Source organism: Macrosteles quadrilineatus, unplaced genomic scaffold, assembly GCF_028750875.1.
Source record: "Macrosteles quadrilineatus isolate MER2022 unplaced genomic scaffold, UCM_ALF_1.0 Scaffold_3__2_contigs__length_128488019, whole genome shotgun sequence".
Classification (NCBI taxonomy): Eukaryota; Metazoa; Arthropoda; class Insecta; order Hemiptera; family Cicadellidae; genus Macrosteles; species Macrosteles quadrilineatus.
The window spans coordinates 18,434,582-18,459,204 of NW_026542596.1; the positions used below are offsets into that span (position 1 = coordinate 18,434,582).

General features: G+C 35.1%; 1 protein-coding gene across 2 annotated transcripts in view; it reads right to left on the reverse strand.

The window, feature by feature from the left end:
• Positions 1-1,587: 1,587 nt before the first annotated feature.
• Positions 1,588-24,623, reverse strand: part of LOC128988497 (uncharacterized) — a 34,965-nt gene continuing 11,929 nt past the window's right edge. Inside the window, exons 6-13 of one of the 2 annotated variants that reach the window (XM_054409834.1) lie at positions 23,113-23,374; positions 20,177-20,240; positions 17,033-17,161; positions 10,704-16,726; positions 8,559-8,731; positions 6,073-6,176; positions 4,552-4,606; positions 1,588-2,670 (exon numbers count right to left, since the gene is read on the reverse strand). In XM_054409834.1, coding sequence (XP_054265809.1) covers positions 2,646-2,670; positions 4,552-4,606; positions 6,073-6,176; positions 8,559-8,731; positions 10,704-16,726; positions 17,033-17,161; positions 20,177-20,240; positions 23,113-23,374 — 6,835 coding nt within the window. In that variant the 3' untranslated portion in view covers positions 1,588-2,645. Of the gene's footprint in view, positions 2,671-4,551; positions 4,607-6,072; positions 6,177-8,558; positions 8,732-10,703; positions 16,727-17,032; positions 17,162-20,134; positions 20,241-23,112; positions 23,375-24,623 lie in introns of both variants that reach the window. The other variant, XM_054409833.1, reaches the window with a different exon arrangement.

Genomic DNA, 24,623 nt, shown 5'->3' on the forward strand with positions numbered 1-24,623 from the left:
AATCCTTTTTTTCATACAAAGAGGGAAAACACAAAAAATAATTGGCATAGTTAAATCAATGAACAACACATGGGATAGGGTTCAACGATTTTAAATAACGGACACCATACAACATGACTTGAACAAAGTTACAACCTAAAAAAAGGTACAAATAGACTTTGTCAGGAACTTTGTGTGGATGTAAATATCATCATGTGTTGGTGTGAACTAAGTGTTGAGCAGTGTGGATGAAACAGATTCATTTGCTTTAAACCACACAGCTCAACAAAACATTGTACAACTGAGAGTCAAGATGACAATGATGTGCGTTAAAGTAATAATATTCACACTAGATACTGAAGTATATAAACCAGCAGTAGGCAGCTTTTCAAACAAAGAGAACACAGTTGAAGGAGACTCTCATAGAACTTACAAGGTCTCTTTTAATCGTTTATGCTGTGATGGTTTATATGGACAGTAAAGATAATTACGTTGCTGCCCTTTCAGTTTTGCATGATAAAAAGTATATGTTTAGAGAATGTGATACAGGGTCCACTGTAGTCCAATGTGGACTGGTTCTTTGTAGCAGCAGTGAAGGGGGGTGTCACAGGTTGGGTTTGATAGAGGGGTCCTTCACCATTCAGAAGCACTTTGGTTTAGTCGCCTAAGGAGACAGGATGTCGATATTTGCGCCGAGCGTATTTTTCATTGTGTAGTCACGCCAACGGAGCGTACCGTCGAAGAACGCTGTGAAGTTTTGCTTTAAACTCGGAAAATCTGCGTAAGTGGCCCTTGCCCTCAACTCGAACATTTTGTTCACAATACTGGAACACGGCAGGAAATAACGTTGTCCAGAAAATTTTGATCTCGCAGGACGAAGTCTAAAATTTATTGCGAAATCTCCACCCTTGACAGTTCTTGTTCATCACTCAGGACTGTTGGCACCAGCTTTGCGCGTACTCTTCTCATAGCTATAGTCCTCGCCACCCTAAGTTGAGGCAGCGCAAGGCCGAAAGGCGTATATCTAGTGCGGCCTTTGGCTGCCTCAACTTAGGGTGGCGAGGACTGGTGTGGGCGATGGTTAGACGCCTGTCAGAATCCAAAACTTCTTTCACTCTGATCTCGTGAGCCTCGGTTTGAGCGGTCGTCGGGGGTCCGATGCGGTGGACGAGTTCCCGGACTTCCCCATAAACCTGTTTGGTCTCAGACGCAAATCTTCCGAGTTTAAAGCAAAACTTCACAGCGTTCTTCGACGGTACGCTCCATGTTGGAATGACGACACAATGAAATATCTACCTCCCGTCTCAACAAATGCCTGCAGGCGACTAAACCAAAGTGCTCCTGAGTGGTGAAGGACACCTAATCGAACCCAACTGTTCGGACCCCACTCCCCCGCTCTTTTGGGGCTAACTGACTACAACTTCAAATGAGTATAATGAAATATATGAGGGATATAATGGAGAAGATGTGTAGGGTATATTATTGTGTGCTTCAAGGTAATTTGAAACAATGGCAATTTACTGTAGTGTTAAAACTATCTCTAAATATTTAAAAGAGACATCAACATTTTTAATGTTTGGTTTGGAAATTATTGAGAATGTAACAAAATACTGCACTAACACTTTTATTGATTAAAAATACACATCTACAAATACGATTTGTAGCTTTTATATTCTACATTCTGCACAGTTTATTTTATTTTACATTTTTTACAATTAGTTTCAACAGTTTCAATCACAACACCCAAGCTCTTAAAAACATTTATTCACACAAATTAATAAAGCGGTGCAATCATAAAAAAAACCCTATTAAACTTTTCCCTGTAAACATTCACATAAAAATCCAAAAACACAAGAACATAACTTGTAAAAAATACTTCATATTTATTTAGGCTTTAGGTTTTGCAGCACCTTTTGATACCATTCAAATAATTGAAACAGCAAGACAGTTTGAAAAGGATTGAAATTTCAGTTTAGTAAAAAGTTTGAACGAGTTTTTTTAAATATCTGGAATGTTGGTACGAAAACAAAACTGTATTAAAATTCAAAGAGCAATGACTGTTATTGTGGTGACTTTAGGATATAAGGTAGAAGATATCCCATCTATATTGTAATTTGAATTTGTCTGGGTAGCCGAGTGGTTATAGTGCTCGACTTCAAATCTGAGGGTTGCTGGTTGATTCCAAGAAAGATATTTTCTAGACCCTAGTAACAAGACTAGGGTTTGGACCGTTTCCTTTGGCGTAGAAAACAAGCAAAATAAAATAAATGAACCAGCCGTACCCAACTTTGCATTGAAATTGAAATGGAACATAGCTATATGAGCTGCTCACAGACTGTCTTATTAATATTTTTTTTGTAATTTATGTGACAGAAAATTAGTTTACAATAAGTTGTCTTTTCAGTTTGACAAAGTTGGTATATGCAGCAGAAATCAGTAATTGGTTGCAGCACCCCCAATTCAACTCAAACATTTTAATTCAACTGTAATACTGACAACAACTTTAATATAGGAATGGGATGTCTAATACTCTCTATAGTCAAAGGTACCACATATTGACCCTTTCAATTGAGAACATACAGTTTGTAAGCTCAATAACAAAAGTGTTTGTTTATATATTTCTCTACAAACTACTGAAGTTTATGAGAATGGAATACAGTAGAAGATCAGATATCCTGTGGACCAGAGGAGCTGAAACAGAAATGAGGAAAATTATAAAATACAAATAATTAAATCCCAATGACCAATATAAATGAGTTTAGATTTAAATGTTTGTTATCCCCTACATTAACATCCTAGGACAACCTCACTACACACATCCTGGGTAGGTGTTATGGCTCTTGTTTGGAATCATTTTACACGTCATGTACTTCAGGCTAAGCCTAGAGGGTTGTGGCATTATCATATGGATAAAATAGATTGGTGATCAACGGGAATTTAAATCCAGGACCTCAGGGACCAAAGCCCCGGGTTCTACCAGTAGACCACATTGCTCACCAGTTCAGACAAGTCGAAAATGTCCCATCCCAACATTGTCTCCTGGACACAAACATTTTACCACCTTTACTAGCCTACGCATATTAGTTAGTGGAAAGTTTAGGTACAGTCCTTATCACCACTTTTCTTAATGTTTTTTTGGGTTGCTGAACAGGAATATGAGGTTTGCTGACAGATATTATGCCCGCAACATTGTTTATTTTGCAAAAAACCTTAAAATTTGGTAACTTTATTAGGTTTTTGGGCTAAATCTCAGTAATTATGGGTTTTTGAAAAGACACTACTTTGTAAAATTAAAGAAGACAAAATTTACTACAAGTTTCGTATGTAGCATTTGTTTCTACACAAACCGTTACGCCACTAGAGCATACTAAAAATGTAAGTACCAAAAATTAAAACAAACGCTAAATGCATAAATTTTTTATTAAAAATAAAACATGTTTTCAATAAGAATACATTGAATAGTACTGTGATTTTCACATTTTTAATTTGAGACAACTTATGACTGCCTTTTTTAGGAATTTTCAATAAATGCATCGTACTAATTTGTAGGAAATTATATTCTCTTTCAGAATATCACCGTCTACTTTACTTGGTTTCCCCACCATTTAAAAGTTATTTGCAAAATAGCTAAGCAAGTTCCGAATTTATAGTGGGGAGAAAATACTGAGTTAGAGATATTTTAGTTAAACTTTGTATAACTAAATCTACAATTCTACTGGATTGATTTTGTCAATTCATGAGTTGTTAAAAAACCTAATTTGTGTAGATTTGCAAATAATTATCAAGATTGGATATTATAAAACATTTGTAGTAATAAAAAACAAAAAAAAAACAAGAATACATAAAAAAAAACTGCTTTATTCAAGTTTCTATTTACAAGCTTCTATTTGTAGCCAACTTTAGCCTGCCTTTATTGAGTATTTTTGAAAAATACATAGTATTAATTTGTAGGAAATATTATTTTCTTACAAAATTTCACTTTCCACTTTGGTACGATTTCCTCCCCATTTAAAAGTTATTTGCAAAAGAGCTAATCAACCTCCAATTATTATGCTAAGCAATTTTATAGTTAGATGGTTAATGGTGGTGGTTAGATGGTTGTTGAGTAACAGATATTTTTGTAAAACTTTATAGAATTAAATATACAGTTCTACTTGACAGACTTTATTAAATAATATGTCTATGGAAAGCTTCGATGCATGTAGATTTACAAATAATTATGAAAGTTTGATTTTTTAAAGATTTGTGGCAGTAATGGGTTTGCCGGTATGCATCATCTAATCATAAAACATGTGTTAATAATTTAACAGCTGATTGTTATACCTATTGTTATTTCATTAATGTTTCTTTGTTTGCATGTTGTTGTTCACAATTTGCATTTGTATTAAAGTGCCTTATGATATGTGTGTGTTTTTGCAGTTATGTGCTTATTGTGTACCATTAATATTAGTGAGTAAAGTGGTGCATGAATTTCATAACTGTTTTTTTCCTAGAGACCGTTGTTTTTAACCACAGTGGGCTCGGTTGCTAGTACTCAAATATTAGGCTTAGCAAATATATAAATGTCATTACCTGCTTCCAAATATCCAACTGAAAAATCCTCCAGATGATTGGGAGTCGTCCTGAGCTGTAAATAAAGTTAAAGATTTGAGGTTAATACAGAACACCTGTTGAAGGGAAGGGACCAGGCATTGGCTTAGGCAGAGGTTCTAAGAGCATGGTTCCTTCCTCAAAGTTCGTAAAAAGTACTAAAAATAAACTGTAGGAAAATATTGGATGATCTTTTTAACATTTAAGACAAAAGAACTGTATAACCTAGAATATGTTTTACAATAATAAACATTTAAAACTCCTTTGTAGAGAGCTCCTGGAGAAAACCATTCAGTATTGCACCCCCCTTCCCCCCACTCAACCTCCACCAAATAAAACCTAACCCTGAATAATACCCAAGATTGGGGTATTTACTCAGGGGAGGTATAGAAGAGGCTACGATGACAGCTGGGGGCTTCTTATTAGCTGAGGGAACGCCATTACCGTAACAAAACGGTCGGTAGCCATCGGCCTCGGTGGTCTAATGGTTAGCGTGCCGGGCAGATATACAGTAGGTCCCGGGTTCGAATCCTGCTGGTAGCATTTACTTTTTGTCCAAGATTTTTTTATTATCAGCAAGTTTGGTTGGTTTGGTTCAGTTATTACAGTTTAATTTTATTATTAAGTCATTACAAAATTTTAATTGAGCAAATTCTAGTTTTATTTAATAAACAGAATTATTTTTCCGATTACTAAACTTTTGTTAGCCTATATTATTTCTTTATCAGCAAGTTTGGTTAGTTCGGTTAGGTTATGATAGTTTAATTTTATAATTAAAAAATAATAAAATTGAATTTGAGACATTTATAATTTTATTTTATGAACAGAACTATTTTTGCGATTAGTAAACCTTCATTGCCAAAGTGCTCTCTACTACAGCGCTGTTCACAAAGGAATTTTGAACTAAATGCCTCATTCGTACCTCCCCTAAGTCAGACCCCAAGATTGGGTATACTCCCAATCTAGAGATACGAAGCCTAAAACCTATTCTTTGCACACTTACACAATACAAAGACATCGCAATTCATTATTACAGTGGATTTAAATATTACATTCATCTTGGTACTCAAAAACTTGTTTTTGACATCTTTCAAACTATTGTGATGATGTAAAAAGAACCATCTAAGTAAGTTTGATGTAAATAAGCGAGGCCCAGTACTAAGGAGTGACAAAAACACAAAAATTGAGGTAACAGAACACCTATTAAACAGGAACAATGACTCTAAATAGAAACATGTTACTAAACTCAAACTATTTAACTATCATAACCACAATACATAATCAATTTTTGTGTTTGAAAATTAAAAAAAATTATCAAAGACTAAAAATATCAATTTGTTTTTATAAATAGAGGTACCACGTGACAAAGTTTTCAAAAAGTTTTGCCTTACACATTAATTTAGCCTATTATCCTTAAAGATAAACTTGATCGAGTTAGTGAAAACTTAACCAAGTGGTGCTCAATTTATGAATGATTTAGCTAGTGTTCACAGTGATACATACGTTGGGGTTGTGTGTAGAGATGCATCTGTTCCTGATGTCTTCTCTGTTGATCCTGCTGCATGGCCGGGTCTCTGCGATAACCTACGTTGTGCAACTGGTCCAGCCTACACAGACAACACTCATGTATCTTTCATATTTATTTCATTTTCAATCAATCTTTATTAACTGTAATAAAGAGATTTAGTTAGGTACAGCTAGAAATGTGCCTTTCAATGTGTTAAATGTAGACGTTTTCACCCCAGGAATTGCCTCAGTACTTTTCCAAGTACCAGGGCCCAGTACTGAGTACTTTTCCAAGTACCAGGGCCCGGTACTGAGTACTTTTCCAAGTACCAGGGCCCGGTACTGAGTACTTTTCCAAGTACCAGGGCCCAGTACTGAGTACTTTTCCAAGTACCAGGGCCCGGTACTGAGTACTTTTCCAAGTACCAGGGCCCGGTACTGAGTACTTTTCCAAGTACCAGGGCCCGGTACTGAGTACTTTTCCAAGTACCAGGGCCCAGTACTGAGTACTTTTCCAAGTACCAGGGCCCAGTACTGAGTACTTTTCCAAGTACCAGGGCCCGGTACTGAGTACTTTTCCAAGTACCAGGGCCCAGTACTGAGTACTTTTCCAAGTACCAGGGCCCGGTACTGAGTACTTTTCCAAGTACCAGGGCCCGGTACTGAGTACTTTTCCAAGTACCAGGGCCCAGTACTGAGTACTTTTCCAAGTACCAGGGCCCAGTACTGAGTACTATTCCCCTCTCATTTGAGGGAAAAGTATGCACTTACAAGGGGAGACACTCGGAGACAAGAGTCTGTTGGCCCCTTGTGGCCCGACCTACTGGGTGAGCCAGTTGAACCATGGAAAAACCTCCCTCTGGTTAGTGAAGGATGGGTATGCTGAGCCCACATTACTATTTATTTCCCCAGGTGCATGGGTGTGGTGATCTTGCTCTGGCTGTGCCTACTTGGTTGGGAGATGTCACATCAGGGACATTCATGGAAACACTGAGACAATTGAGTATTATTGCCAAAACTAACAAGGACATTAATTTTCAAAAATATTAGCGAAATTACAGGAGAATATTTAAAGCTGTTTGTGATAAAGCCAGAAAATTGTTAAACTGTAAGATAATATCAAGTGCTGAAAAAAAGTAAAGCAAGTTGTACTTTTCATACCAAACATTCCAATGCATTTTCTTGCTCTGCAATGCTGTTTTAGCGCTAACGCAGCTCGCTATTTTAGTCGAAAAAAGCTATATCAGTTAAAGGAACACAATCTGTGATTACTATAATGTTGCCTGACACAAATATGCAATTTTATTACTCTGATTAAATAATCAGAAAATTTAAAACTGGTTAAACCAGCAATTTATGATCTCATAGAAAAATAGTGATGTGTTGATACCAAAATTTATCGATTCTCCGTACCGATACCTGAAAAAATCAATTCTCAAGACCGATACCATTAAACAAATGTTACCAAACTTTTTGTATGGATTACACACCAACCCCTGTCTTTATGTAGGCCTATATAAAAGAATGTTATTTTCAAGTTATGGGTTATTTTTAAAGTAGCCTAAAGAAAAGATTAATGACGCAATGAAAAAACGAACTAGCCAATTTTAGTTTTAAAACCCTATAAACACATTTAAAAAATACCATATTAAAGGTAAATGAAGTAATTGAAAAAATTTTCAAAAGAAAACTTTATAACAACTAGAGGTGTGCCATCCTGAACTTTTTGAAAAGGCCAAACTCGAGGTAATATTGTGATCATCCACTGCTGTCGTAGAGTCATCATCATCGTCTCCCACGATCACTACAAAATCCTGAATATCTTCCTCAGTTACTGTAACATCACCACTGTCTTCTGAGGTTGTAACGAAATCCTGAATAACGGTAATGGAAACATCGTTATCCACTTGCCCGATCGTGGCAACATCATAACCATATCCCATGGTCGTGTAGACATTATCAACATCTTCCGTGAATGTGGCAAAATTCTGATCATTTCCCGGGGTCATTTGGAGATTATCATTGTCTTGTGCGATCGCGGAAAAATTCTGATCATCAGTCACGGCTGCTTGGACATCATTGTCGTCTCCCGCGGCGGTGTAGACATCATTATCGTCTTCCGTGGTAGACATCATGTAGATTCGACTTTGGCCTGATAAAAATTTCAGCATGGCACACCTCTAGTAGTAATAAAGTTTTCTTTTGGAACTTTTTTTAATATTTTCATTTACCTTTAATATGGTAATGGTCTCCCGCAATTGTGGCAATATATTAATCACCTTCCACGTTCGTGTATAGAAATCATCATCGTCTCCCTCAGTCACGGAAATGTTACTGTTGTCATACGCGATTACTGTAAATTGAAAATTCCCAGTAGAAATACAAAATTCACGCATAATACACACGTTTTGCCGGTCGGTGGACACGCTGAACAATTTCCCCTGGACTAATAAATGGAACAAAAGTGATATATTAAGTGTTACTTCTGTTTTAGCTGATGATTGGATGGATCGTCTGACTGAGGTGGTGGGGAAGCAGGCTCTCCTTCCATTTTAAAGGCCGTTTCATCAAGTAGTGAGGACTTGGCTCGCAACTCTTCGTTGAAGCGGATTGCATCAGAAAGCCTCAATTGCAGTGAATCCCTTTCCTCCAGCAGCTGAAACAGTAGATAAACAGGTTAAGAACATAACATTAATACAGTAAACAAGTGAGCACAAAAACAGTAGTATTATTAACCCTCAATTTACATCCAGCCAATCCGAGCACCAGCTTAGGTCTCATATTTATTTAGCTCAATATTTTATGTTAAATGTTGATAAATATCATGTTATTTAACTTAGCCAAGTTAGTAGAGCCTGTTCAAATGCTACCAACTCAACTAAATCTGTGTTGTACAAAAACCTAATTAGCTAGAGGACCCATGCTGCTCCGCAGCGTTAAAATAAATATAATATCCGAGAAATAATCAAATTTGAGATTTTTGATTAAGTAATCCAGTATCTTGAGCTTAACTGATTCAAACGGTCAGTAGCTCAAATTAAAGCCAATAATTAACTGATTATTTTGAGTATAAAATAAAAAAAAAAACATAAACAATACTGGAGAGATTTATTTTTAATCATAAAAAACCTTGTGAAATAATTTTTATGTTGGTTGTTCACCTTGCGTTTACTTAAAACTCAGCACATTTCAATAACTAATAGCTTGAATGAAAGCCGGTATTTCACTGAAAGTTCTTAGACTAAAATATCTAGGATTATATAATTATAACTGGTGAAATACATCATAAATTGAAGTAAGAATTCAAAAATGAATCAAACTATGTTTTTTGGTTGAGTAATACATTAGGTAAATATATGCCGAAACTTGATGTGAAATCTTTGCATGCATAGGCCTACTCAACTAAGCTGTGTGTGTGTGAGGCTTCAATTTGAGACCTCGATTATGAAAATCGGTTGGGTAGAAGAGTCAAACTCGGAAAAGGAAAACCAAATTTAACTCCCATAAGAAATACATCGGGAGCAAATTTTGTTTACGTATGAGCCGAGTGGGATTATAGATAAATATATGCCGATGCTTGATGGCAAATCTCTGCGTGCATACTTTCAATTTGATACCTCAATCATGAAAATCGGTCGGGTAGAAGGGCCTAACGAACTCGGCAATGAAAAGCCAAATTTAACTCCCATAAGAAATACATGAGGAGAAAATTTCGTTTACGTATAAGCCAAGTGGGATTGTAGATAAATATATGCCGGTGCTTGATGGCAAATCTGTGTGTGCATACCTTCAATTTGAGACCTCAATCATGAAAATCGGTCGGGTAGAAGAGCCAAACGAACTTGGCAAAGAAAAACCAAATTTAACTCCCATAAGAAATACATGGGGAGCAAATTTTGTTTATGTATAAGCCGAGTGGGATTATAGATAAATATATGGCGATGCTTGATGGCAAATATGTGCGTGCATACCTTCAGTTTGAGACCTCAATAATGAAAATCGGTCGGGTAGAACAACCAACCAAACGTACTCGGAAAAGAAAAACCATTTTTTTTTTATATATGAGATATTTTAACTGAGCATGAAGGTTCTCTAGGAATAATTCAATAAACAATTTGTCTGTTATCTATTGGCTGGTAAATAATATATTCTCCTTCCTATTAGATACATTAGAAGCAGATGGACTGTGAGAACAACTTCAGTTTACTTTTTATTGTGAGCCGTTAAAAATAAGTTTGAATTCTAAATTCTGATAGACGGACAGATAAAGCATGGACCGAAAAGACCAAAGCCAAATATGATGGATTAGACTGTAGACATTTACATTGGCTTAACTTTTCATAGCTCACTTGGTTATGTGTATTTTTGCACCAAACAACTTAAGATCTACCACTCTTATGTGAGAATGGTTACAAAACATAATACTGATACTTCAAGCTAATATAGAACTTCTTCTGGGAGTGAATTTAAGAGAGTTATGTTAAATGACCTTTTCCTATGTATCTATTAGCCTGTGGATTCAAACTTGATCAGGTTAGCTATCTGAACTCCAAACCTTACTAAAAGGAACTCTTATTAATGTATAATTCATAATAGACTCAAGTTTTGGTGAAAAAGACACTACTCACCTGCATAAGTTCTAGAGCAAGTTCATCGCAGCGCACGTCTCTTAAATGAAGCGTATACAAAGCTTCATCAAGACGCAGTCTCAAACTCTCCTCTTCTGAGTTAATAAACCTCATTTCTCCTCTGATTAAGTTTTCGTCAGCTTCATTAAGTTTTATTGAGAGTCTTGTGATTTCATTATCTTTCATGGCCAACACCTGTTTTAGCGATTCTATCTCTTTTACAAGCATTTGGTTCTGCATATGCTCCACATTTCTGTAACTACTGTCATCATCACTCGAGCTTTGCTCAGTTGAAATCCTGAAGGGCTCGGTTGCAAAGGCCCTAGTTTGAATATGTGTTTGTCGAGGCTGATTCTCAGTTACGATTCCATCTTCAGAACTTACACTTTCAGAAAATTTAACTTTATCCCTCAACAAACAAATTTGTTTTTCTTTTTCTTTAAGCTCCCCTCTAGCTTCTTCAAACTTCAAACTTAGTTCTGATAAGTTATTTTGAAGCCTCTGAACTCTTTCTGGCAAATTTATATCCAGCCTGTCATTTGGTTCTTGAAGTAATGACAGCAAAGAGTCCTGAGTATGTTTGTAGTTATTTATCTCTTGGGTAAATAATTCATTCTGCTGACTAGATAACTGTAATTTGTTTTCTAGCTCATTAATTTTTTCTTGTAAATCTTTACAATAACTGTGTGTATTTCTTAAATCATTTATGGCATTCATTAATTGTTGGTCTTTCAAAGACAATTCATCTTTATACTGTTTCTCAATATCTGCCACAATACCATCTTTAAAAGCGTCCAACTCTTTTCTCATTACTTCTTCGTTAGCTAAGGCGTTATTACTCTTTTCTTTATACATTTCTAGTTCCTTTTTCCACTCATCAAGAAGGTTTTCTTTCTCTAACTTAGCCTCATCAAGCTGTTGTTTCAGAATTTCAACTTCAGACTCCCTTTCTTGAAGCAGTTTATTCAACTCAGCAACTTCAGCACATAATGTTCTGACATCTTCAATATTTTCTGGTTGTAAAGATTGAACAAATACGTCTTCTGGAAATTGTTGAATAGAGTACGACTTGTTTACTGCTTCCATTTCAGACAGTTTTAATGACAATTCTTCTTGTAAATTCTCCTTAGCTGACAATGTTTGATCAATTTGCTGAGTCATTATTTCCAACTCGGATTCTTTGTCATCCAGTAACTGATTTAATATTACGTTTTGGTCCAAAAGCTGATCTTTACCAGAACTTGATACATCCTGCGATTGATTATCTTCGTCCTTTATCAATGTGAAATACATTTCCTTGTATTTGTTTTTTTTATCTGTCAGTGTTTCTACTTCAATCTCCTTATCGTGCAAAATTTTTGTGAGCTGTGTGATTTGTTCAACAAATTGATTTATTTTGCTTTCTTGAACATCTTCGGATTGTGAAAAAACATTGCTGAATGACCCATCCTCAAAACTGTTTGGGTCATCTGTGTTTTTTGCATCAAACAAATCACTTGTCTGAGAACTAAATTGAGTCTTTAGATTACTGATTATAGAATCTTTTTCTTCCAACTGCTTGTAAAGAGACGCTAAATCCTCACCCCATTGCTGATCTAATAATTCAGATTGTGCCTTGGAATCTTCACCCCAAAAGGTTTTATTTGAATTCCCTTCTTCAATTTTATTTTTCAGATTCGAGTTTTCTTTCTCCAATAGAGACATACGTTCTATGAGAGATGCAAACTCCAAATCTTTTAACTCCAAAATCTTTTTAAGATTTGTTATTTCTGTAAGAGTTTCACCTTTTGGAGGTTCTACAAGTAGATGGGAAAGAGGTTGATGTTGATTAATGTCAGCTTCAGCACCACTTGCTTTAGATTGAGGACTCTGCAGCATAGTTCCTTCAACCAAATTACTCTCATTGAACACTGATGCATTTTCATTCTTTTCAGTTTGCTTACTTGGCTGACTTTCAAAAAATGCATTTACTCCAGCTATTTCTTCAAACACGTCATTACCTGAAGAAGTAAATCCTCTAAACAGAACTGGACTTTCGACATTGGTAGAAAATGACTCCAAATTATTTGAACTACTTTCCTCATTTCCTTTAAATAGCCCTAAGTAAGTATTCAACATGGTATCATTGTTTATCTCTGTTTTCACATCGTCATATTTATTCATTAGCTGAATTATTTTGTTTTTTAGCATCGATACTTCAGATATAAGTTTATCACTTTCTAATGTCTGTTCAACAACTTGAAAATTTTCATAATCAGCAAAATTTGATTGGGATTTCATTGTTAAATTCTCCAAAGCAGAAGATAGCCTACTGTTCTCTTGTGCAAGATTTGCAATCTTACTAAGATAACCACTAATATTTGTGTTTTCTGTCTCAGTTATCAACTGTTTTTCCAGTGATTGCACTAAACTATTCAATCTTTCATTGTCCTCCTTTAACTTCTCAAATTCTGTTCCTTCAGTAACAGGAAGTAGATCTTTCTGTTGTTTCTTCTCCTTATCCTTCAGTTCAACAAGCAATGATTGAAGATAATCATTTTCAGCTGCTAGAGTATTTAGCTTTTCCTCCATTTCTGACGCATTTGTGCCTGCATTATCTTTATCTACATCAATGTTTTCCCTTGTCCTTGTGTCTGTTTGTTCCTGCAACTCTGCAATCGTCCACTCCAATCCCTGAACTTTATGTTGTAGGTCATTACTTCTTCTTTGCCACATTTCTACTTCTATATCTTGCCTTTCTTTCATTTCTATAAGCCTTTCGTTTCCAGATGTCAATGTATCAATTCTTTTCAATAGCCCTTCTCTTTCTGTTTGCAAGGAGTTAAGATTACTAGTGCATTCTTTGAGACTCTTTTCTAACTTTTCAATTTGGGATTTCATCTCTTCTTGCATTGCAATATCCAAATCATCAAATCCAACACTTCTTTCCCGGCTGCTTCTTTCTAAACTGTCACTTTTATTCTTGAATTCTTTAACTTTCTTAAATAGTTTTGTGCATTTTGTTTGAGCAGCTTTTAGTTCATCATTTAATCTGATATTTTCCAATTCTTGGTCTCTCAATCTGCTTTCTAGAGTTGATACTTTAGTTTCAAGCTCAGAGTTAACTTTTTGTTTTTGACTATACTCATGTTCTAACAGAGCATCTTTGCTTCCCCAACCCCACCCATCATCTTCATCTTTGCTGCCCGAGGCCCATTCTTCGTTTTCTAACAAGGCATTGCTCTCACCAACATTCTTGCTCTGAACCTCTAATTCCTGCAAACGAGTTTTCAAAGTAACGTTTTCTGAGTTTACACTGGACAGCTGATTTTCAAGTTCGGTTATTTTATTTTGCATTGCTAATATTTTTTTAGAATCAGAACTTGGTGGAGATTGAGAAGAATCTGAAGAATCTTCTGTAACATTCTCTTGAATTGATGAAATTATGTTTTGGCTAGAACTTGGTGGGACTTCAGCCATAGTAAAGTAAGTTTCCTGTGCTTTGGCAACAACATCATCTACTTGTTGGCTGGCCTTCTCCTTTAGTAACTCATATTTCAGTCTTTCGTTTTCATTCCTCTCTTCATTTAACTGCTTCCTTAATTCCATTAATTCTTCACTTGGTTGTGTAACAGAATGTGTGCCTGCGTTTGAGCTTGAAAGTTGGGATTCAAGCTCTTTTATCCTTCCAATATGAGATTCTCTTTTGTCAAACTCTTTATTAAGTTCTTCTTCTAAAATCTTCTGGTTATTTTTAAGTTCTTCTAATTCCTCCTTAGTAATATCTACAATTGTCTGTTGCATATTGTTGAACTCTTCTTCTAACACTTGTTTTTCCAAGCACAAGGACTGATATTTTTCAACCACATCTTGCCTCTCCGATTCCACAGCAACAATACGTTCATTACACCTCTGTATCTCAATTTCCATTGATTGTTCAGTTTCAGTCAAACGATTTTCTAAGTATTTCACTTGACTATCACGAGCATCCTGCATTTCCTTCAAGTTCAGTTTCAATTTTTCATAATCATCAACTGTTTTTTCAGTGGTATATAGTCTTGACTGTAAATCAACGATTTCTTTATTAAGGGCGAGAACTTTATTCTGCTCACAGGCCAAATCCTGAGATAATTTAGTGTTACTAGTTGATGAATCATTCAGAGACATAGAAAGCTCTTTGTTTTCACTCTGAAGTCTTTCGAGAGCACTTCCTAGCATTTCTTCAGTACTAAACAAATGTGATATCTTTTGCTCCAGTTCTCCTTTATGTTTTTCAAGTTCTTCGTTATTTTTCTCAGCTTGACAAAGACGTGCTCCTAACAATTCTGCTTTTTCTTCTAAAGATCTTCTTCTCTCTTCAACAGAACTTTCAATCTGTGAAAGCCTCAATCTTACCTTCTCTAACTGGTTTTCTAATTCCTCTACATAGCCCTCTTTCTCTTGTAACTTTGCCCAGGTTTGTTGATACTTGGCTGTCACATCTCTGAGTTGCTCACTTACTTCCAAAATTTCTCTCTTGTTCCCTATCATCTCATTTTCAAAACCTTCCAGAACAGATACATTTTTCAGGGCATCTTGTTTGTAGTTTTCTTGCATCTGTTCTAATTCAGTCATTAATGACTTATTCAGACCATTCAATTCAGATAATTCACATTCCATTTTTTTAAGCTGTTCAGATTTTGTTGCTGATATGTCTGCCAATTTTTGGTTTTGATTTTCTAATTCTTTTATTTGTACCAGTGGATCATAAGCATAACCTGTTGAATTCTTTAGTGTTTCTAATTCCAATGATTTCACTTTAAGTTCCTCTTTTAATGAGTTGCATTCAACAACTAAATGCCTACATTTTTCTTCAATTTCAACAGCATTTGTTGAAACGACATTACTCAATTGTGAAGTACCAGCCAATTGCTGATGGAGTTCTGAAATTTCTATATCTTTTTGCTGAAGTGTTTTGTCTAGTTCCTCTACCTTTGCTTCAAGATCTTTAACTAGTTTAGTTTTTAGTTTCAAGTTAGCAGCTAACTTTTTCATCTTGAGGGATTGTTCCTCAATTTTTTTCTCAAGGGGCTCTGTTCCTGAACTTTTGTTTTCTTTCAAATTTTGATTCTCATTTCTTAAAGTTTCTTCAATTTTTCGAGCATTATTTAAGTCTTCCTCAAGTTCTGCAATCCTTTGTTGGAGAGAAGCAGAAACTGTTTCCAACTCATGTGATATTCTGATAACATCTTCACTTTTAAGTTTATGGAATTTTTTATATTCTGACAGTTTGCGTGTCCTTTCCTCAAGTACTTTTTCTTTGCCATGTAGACTTTCATTGAGCTCCTCAACTTTCTGCTGGGTGTTGCTCAACTGTTCTACTTGTTCATACAACCGGTAAACTTCAGCTGTTGTCGACTGTAATGCTTCCCTCAAACTATCAACTTCACCTTGAAGAGTTTGGCTCTGCTGGCCCAAACTACTAAGCTCACTGTTCTTTTGAGCAACAAGTTGTTTTAAAGAAATAATTTCTTCATTTGGCGAATCACCTTTTGTTTGTAGCATTTGGTTCAACTGTTCAACGGTTTCCTTGAAGTAGACACAGTCTTTAACAAGCTTTTCATTTTCTGTTTCTAAATTATTTTTCATATTTTCTAGCTCATCACAGTGAGCTAGTGTTGCATTAAGTCTTTCTTCAAGGTTACGATACCTTTCCTGCCACTCTTCAAGGCTAGAAGAGAGATTTTGTATATTCTTAATCTCAGATACACCCTCCAACTCAACTGCTTTTTGGGTCTGTATTGTATGTTCCTTGCTTTCAAGCTTAGCAGTCAAATCAGCAATAATGCCTTGATACTCTATAAGCTTCAGTCGGGAGCTTTCTAACTCAGAATTGATAAAAGTGGAATTATTTTCCTTAGTCATAAAAGTGTCCATTTTTTCTTCCAGTTCCAAGCATTTCATTTCTGCTGATATTTTGGATTCTTCAATTTGGGAAATTTGTAGTTTGAGTGTCTCCAATAAAGATTCCTTATCTTTCAATATTTGTTCCATTTTCTTTGTTCCTGAAACAATAGAGTAAAGTATTATTTATACTACTAATAATAACAATTTTATTTATGACAATCAATTTCTTGTAGGCCATGCAACCAGATAAATTTAAAAGCGTAGATACTTAAAGTGAAACAGTGTATTTTGATAGCTTACTAACTTACTCTTTACTTGTAAAAAATATAAAAAATGTACATCACTTAAACAATGCTGTTTGAACAACCATGTCAGTATAATCTTTTAACGAAGGATGATTCAGGATCAGATAAAATAAATAAGTTAGTTAAATTTTAAACTTCACGTTAATGAAAGATATTTACCTTCAATCAAATCTAGTTTTTCAGCTTCCAACTGGGTTATAGCCTTGATGTGACTGTCCAAATCACTTTCTTGCCTTTGAAGCTTTTCCTCCATTTCAGCAATTCTTTCTTTAAGAATAACACCAGCATCTAAAAGGAAGATAAACAATGGTTCAATAAAGTCACATCTTAGGTGTACATTAACAAATAACCCAAAAATGAATAAGGTAAAGAGTGGAAAGGTAAGGTAAAGGATTTTTATAAAATTTTTAGAATTAATTTTAATAAAGTATTTTAATACTTAAGCAGCATGAATATTACAGTACACAACCGCTTAGAAATAAAGTATTTCATAATCTTACATTATACCCCCACTCTTTCGAATATCTATGGACCAGACCTTTGCCAAACCAATAAATCCTGTACCATCAGAGGTTGTATGTAATAAAAAATAAATCAATACCAATATTCAACCACATATTATGAGTGCAGAAGTGGTTAACAACAGTACAATGTCATATTTATCAAAATAAAACGAAGAATATTTTTAAAAACTTCTTAAACTGCAAAATTCCTACATCAAATTACTCTTAAATATTTTTATTCATCAGGCCTATTATATTTTAAACCAAGCAAATCTATAGCGATTAAATAACAAATAAAACCAATAAAAGCACAATATATAAGTGTATTAACAACCAAACTAGGTTATAAAACTAGATAATTGTTTCATTATATCATGTTATTAGAGTCATCATGGAATTATTTACTCTGTATTGTATCTGGATGTTGATTGTAATGTCTAGCCAAAATCATTCACTACTGCAGTATTTATTCACTGTAATGTCTGTGCACATTTATTGAAAGTTTATGCATATAAGTGTGTCGTTATTAAATGCTTCTCTCATTCAGAACCCATTTAAATAGAAAAACATAGAATCCTTCCAAAAAATAGGTTACTCACTTTGAGCTGCAATTATGAACAAATGTGTGTGAATATTTTGTAATAAAAGATTTTTGGATTTCTCAACATTAAATAAAAAATCGGCTACGTACTTGAAACACTGCAAAGTTTGAATGAATATAAGTTTGGACTATATCTATGAATCCACCATATCGTGCTTCTTTACACCAATACTCACAAGGGAGACAACTTGCAAAGCGAGGCCGATTGTTGAGCGAAGCTCTTATTTATCCATCATTCAACACAACACAACACTACTACACGTTATTAAGATAAAGGAAATCTCCCTTTGTTTATTCACATTTTTATCATTATTCTGATACGTTTGCAATACAAACTAAATGGTTAAAAATCTAATCCTGCAAAAAACTGAAATAGTAGGGGGCTTTATTTTAAAGGGAAAGTTAAGTTAGGGTAAGTTAGGGGAAGTAAAGAGGAAGTTGTTTTGCAATGTTGCACAGGTGGCTCCGGAAGAGAAAAGAATAATTTATCGGCTGAACTAAAACAGGCAGTTGTTTTAAGTACGCCACAGTATATGACGAGTCTATGACAAGGGGGTCAGTTTGAGGGGTCGCCGGAAGACTGCCCGCCGGAAAACTACCCCCCCAAGCAGGTTCCTACGTCATATTGACGTCAGAGACCGGGGGGGCAGTTTTCCAGTCACGGACATTCAAATTTAGTTGTCAAACAGTTCTAATCTAACCTAACCTAACCAACCAAACTTGCTCTGACACTTCGAAAATCTGTTTTATATTCACCACATGCCTTTACTATTATCTAACGGAATTACTCGAATTAAAATTAAAATTACATAGCATGATTTGTCTTGGGGGGGTAGTATTCCAGTCGCGGACACTGCTTCCATATTGGTTAGTTAGCAGATTTTGTGACGTCACGTTTCACCTGGGGGGGTAGTTTTCCAGGGGATAGTATTCCGCATCCCCAGTTTGAGAGACGGCGGAACTAGAGGCTTATTTTAGGTATAGAGCAATTTTTGGTATTATGTATCAAAATTGATATGTGATGATATTACTTGTACTTTGGGCTAACATTGACTATTGGATACTGAAGAAGAGATCCCATCTACATGGAACAGCTGTTTTCAACCCATCTACATGTGGACCATTTTTTATTTTAATGTGCTAGCGTCTAACATTCTATTTTCAAATTTTTTTTTGTTTGCTGACATAAGTTAGTTGATGGGTCATAATAGTTGCTTTAGCTCATTATAAGTCGTTTCATTAGTTTGACTTGGTAAACAAGTGTGTGTATTAGTTAAAAGTCAGTAATTTACTTTTCAGCACAATCTGTTGGTGGCTCACACAAACTGCGATGATTTAGATTTTAAAATTGGTGACATCTTTGGGATGAAATGTAAAAGGGGCTAACCTCATGGCTTGGAGGTTTACAGACAATCACTTTAGAGACATAGCCAAGAATTTAAACTCAAAACTTACACAGCAAGCCTTAACTTCAAATCAAATATTAGAAAAAAATACAAAGTATATTGATAAAACTGAAATAAAAATAATCTAGGAAATGAAAGAAAATACTTTAATCAAAAGCCCAATGAGGTCCCTCCAGCTCCCTAATCAAAAACAACAAACACGATATATCTAACACTTTGTCACAAACCAACCTTAGGATCAAATACCCTGACCTACATAAAACAGCAACCATGTTTAGGTAGACAGGATAAGTTACTGTTACTAACACAATTTAAATGATCAAGGACAGCTGGGCTAAGTTTTGAATAATTGAAAATCTGCTGACTTTTCTAAGAATATAACCGATGACATTTTGATTTCTAGGCTAGCTATAACCACCCAGTTATCTAGTTATCTATTGGTTTAACAACAATTTCCAGCCTAATTGTACAACATTGCTTAGCACTTTTGTTTTACAATATGAATCACCCAACACTATAACATTACTGAGCACACAAATCTTCTGTTCAAATATAACTAATACTACTGATTGAAAAAAAAATATCTGCCAAGTATCAATATCCTCTTTGTTCTTTCACAATATTTAAAGATGATTTTCTAATTTACAGTATTTACAAACTATTGCTGTCCCACAAATACCAAACCCTGCAACCTCCTGACACCAAGCCTGAGTTAGTGATGAAGTGAGTCGAGTGACGGATGTAACGTTACCTTGTATTTCATCAAAGTCTACCAGATGCAACTGAAGGTTACCTTTCTCATCCTCCAAGTCTGCGATTCGTTCACGCAATCGGTTCATCTCCTCGTTCGTATTTTCCTGAAAAACACAAGATTTAAATTGGTTATTCGTATTTATAAAATTCAAAATTATCTTGCACAGTTATGGAAAAAATCCACAAATTTTGAATTTTGAACTAGAATTTACTTTAAATCAATTTTCTTTATTTAGATTTCTTTAAGAAATACAATATTGTCATATACAAAAGATTGTTATTTGAATTTTCATCTTGCTTAGCAATTTTAATCAAAGAATTCCTTTAGTGAGTAAAATGGTTAATCCATTAGCCAGTCTTTGAGTTTCCTCTTCAGGTATTGATTTCTTAAGATCTTCAAGTGGTTGGGCAGATCTTTATATTGATTACTGTAAAAATAATTCTAGCCGTGTAATCCTTTTCAATGACAAATTGTTTTAGTTACATAATCAACAAAGATACCTTCACCTTCTACAGGTAAAGGTTTTATAATTACAGTCCAACCTGTATAACAAATCTGAAGGAACGGAACTGAACATTCGTAAAACCAAGGATTTTGTTAAAATATGGTTTGTTGTATTGAGATTAGGTCTGTTGGAATTTTGCTGATTCACTAACAGTGAGCAATCCAGAGGATCCAGAGAGAAGAATAAAAACTTATCTCAGGTCAACTATGACAGAAGACCGGTTGAACGGGATTGCACTGGCTCATATTAATAAGGAAAGGGAAATCGATGTAGATAAAGTTTTAAAGACTACATCATTTTAGTCAGTCAAAAACAAGAAGAATGAGTTTGTCAAATTGGACCATCGAAAAACTTATTCATAGCATTGTACTGTTAAAAAGGTGTAACATTAGAGTTTCTTTTAAATAAGTGTTTTTTAACAATATTACTGTCCTTTAAAAAGTCAACTTATTTCTTTGTTTTGAACTGTTGCCCTTTAATTTAAGGACCAACCAGCTAACCTATCATATACTTCTGCTTTAGACCTTTTATAATAAAAACAATATAACGACTACAAAATCCTTTTATTTTTTGTTCAATATTCTTCAGTCAAACATAGTGTTTTTTTTTAGTCATAGTTTTTGCCTCTAAACTATGGTTAAAAAAGAGTTAAAACTGCCTAAAAATGTGTCATTTTAGACTTACATTTTTACAATTTTCCGAGGGGCGACCCCCGGAGCACCCACCTTGATGGACCCCCTTGTATTTTCACCACCCTAAACACTAAGCCCCCCCCCCCTTTGGCCTATCCTGGATCCGCTACTGTTCACAAACAGCATAGCTCAATAATAAGGAAAACACATTGAAAACAATTAATCAATTAAAACATTAGATAAGCCATAACAATGTAAAATCATACTTAATGTCAATAAAAGCACTTGTAAAAATAATACAAAGATAATGACGCTTTTATTAACCCCTTAACCGCCGTCTAAGTAGCCTAGTCAAAATCCGCCATTGCCACTTATTTTTGCCGTTTTTGACGATTTTTACTTGTGATTTAAAAAACTGTACCAGTTGTTTTTTTAAAGAAAATAGTTATTAATATTGTTTGTAGACATCTTCAAAAACATTAAGCTTTAACAATACCCTACTAAAATTTGTGATTGGGGGGGGGGGGGGGTGGTGGGGTTCGGGGTTTTCTTGAGTTAGGCCTATAATAAAAATTAGGCCTACAATAAAGTCTACAACTCTAATAAATCGTCATCCTCAAGCATGTCACCAGCCATTACGACTAATATTAATATTAATACGTAAGCTTCCGCAAGCACGAGTTTTACTGAAACTACGAACGGAACTGATCGGGACCATTACTGACCTATAATACCACTAAAATCCACCAGATTGCAGCACTAGTCAAGCAGCACTGTCAACAACTTGTTTACGTACGTATATCAGAGATAAGGCGGGAAGTGAGCTGTTAAAAATAAAACACAACAGCTGATTACGTCAACATGAGATAACTCGTACGTGGCGGTTGCTCTGAAAACTAGTATCGCCCGGCATATCTCGTGCGTGGCGGTTAAGGGGTTAATTCTTTCTCTTGGTTCTTCTATTATTTCATAGGTTTCCCTTCATCCAAAAATCGCCAAGGATACTTATCACCCAATCACATCACCCAACCACACTTTAATAAGCATTAAGGCGGGAAGTGAGCTGTTAAAAATAAAACACAACAGCTGATTACGTCAACACGAGATAACTCGTACGTGGCGGTTGCTCTGAAAACTAGTATCGCCCGGCATATCTCGTGCGTGGCGGTTAAGGGGTTAATTCTTTCTCTTGGTTCTTCTATTATTTCATAGGTTTCCCTTCATCCAAAAATCGCCAAGGATACTTATCACCCAATCACATCACCCAACCACACTTTAATAAGCATTATGTCGTCATCAGTCTCCGGCAAATGAAATCAGTTGTGACCTAGCGCACTGCAGACAGATGTGTAAAATCATTGAGTATGGTGCAATGGTAAAACGGAGTAGACAATTGTCAGCGCAAGTGTTTCCAAAATTTTTCCATTTCATTTTCATCAAAGGAACTGTGATGTTTAAAAAACAATAATGTTGGGGGTTCGTTATAACAAGGGAAAGGAGCAGACACTTCGTTAAGTAGATATTAAATTCGCTATATAGAGGTTCTGCTAATGATATTTTTTTTTATATTGAGGTAGCCTAACTTATTTTAACTGATATTTTCAAAAATGGTTAAACTTTCAAAGCCCACAGGGCAGAGTCCTAAGTCCATATCCTCACACAAACAGAGAGACAGACAGACACAGACAGACAAACACCACTTCTTCTTTGTAATAGTATTGATAGATTTTGGTCAAAGTCCAATCAGACAAATGGCAATTTGCTCAGTCTGCAGGGTTGCTGTGGCACTTAGATACTTTTTAAATTTCAACTTTTTATGTAGTTGTACATCATCTCACCTTTTTAAGCAGGTCTCTTTCCTCTTCTAATGCTTTAAGTTTGACCTTGAACTGAGCCTTCAGTTTAATCGTTTGCTTGTTGCTATTTTCTAAAGCCTCAGTCAATTCTTTGGCTTTTGCAGCAGCTGCAGCAACTTCTTCTTCCAAAGACACATTCTTTGTTTGTACAGCAACAACTTTCTCCTGCAACTCTGCAACTCGGGTGGAGAGATCAAACCTGGCTGACTCGGCCGCCCTATAATTCTTTTCTAACTGTTGAAGCCTACAAAAGAATATTTTTTAAGATTTCAAAAAGTTAGCATTTACTTAAAATAATACCTAACCTAGCTAATATTCTGAGAAAAGCTCATTGTTATCTCCAGTTATTTGGAGTTAAAATGAATCAGTCTGGGAATTGTTAGTTATAAGTTCCGACAGACAAGTATTGAACCAAAGCATAGCAATGCACATATTCTACACACTGATTATAACTAGACATTCAGGGGATCAGACTGGATATGGTGAACAGAAAGATGCAAGACTTCTTTCAAGTTAGAAATTCTAGTACGGTCAAAACATTAACTTATGACTCAATTAGTACATTGCTGGGTTGTCGAATGTTGGAGTGCTAATATTGTACTTAAAATCCAATCAAAATATCTTTTATCTCGGATGAAATAGACAATGTTTACAGAACATGATGTATAAGCTATATGTAAGTTTTATGCTACTGTATAGCTAAAATAAACTAATAATCAAATCCCACATGGAAGAGTGCATGGGAGTGAGTCGTATTATATTGTCATAATTAAAAAATGAGAAACTTTGATAACATAAAACCAAGATTAAAGAAAAACAGGAACTTCTAATTATTGGCAAGACTTCACATGGTACTCAGTGTAATTGACTTCATAAGTCAATTTACAAACTTTCAGATCTGGGATAATAGTATTTAATTACAAGCTTTAAATTAAATTTCAATATTTTTATCTTAACATTGGTCTTGGGTTGTTGAACCAGCTCAACTTCAGAAATAATATTTTTAGACGTAAACGTGAAAATAAATAATGAACTGATAACCCCTGGCATTCATATCCCAGCAGACGCACAGGCAGCACTTGCCTATGTCTGCTGTATTTCATATAATTAATTAAATTAATCTATACAGACATGTTCTTTTTATTTTTAGTCTTAGTTTATATTTTGTAAGTATATTTTGTATTAAAAAGTATGTTTGGCTTTCTGTATATATTATGCGGAAATAAACACATTTAATTCAATTATTCATATCAAACCCACCAATAATCTACAATACTTACATTTTGACAGTTGTCATCCAGCCAATACCAAAAGATCTATACTGTATAGCCAAACCATCCGAGCCAAACATATTTGTTCAATAGAAGAGGAACTCTACAATTTAAATTCAAAAATTTCCAATGCATTCATTGAAAGAGGCTATCCCAAAACCTTGTAGAAACCACCGCAAAACCTAAACCTAATAACTGACTACCACCATGGCCTACAATCCC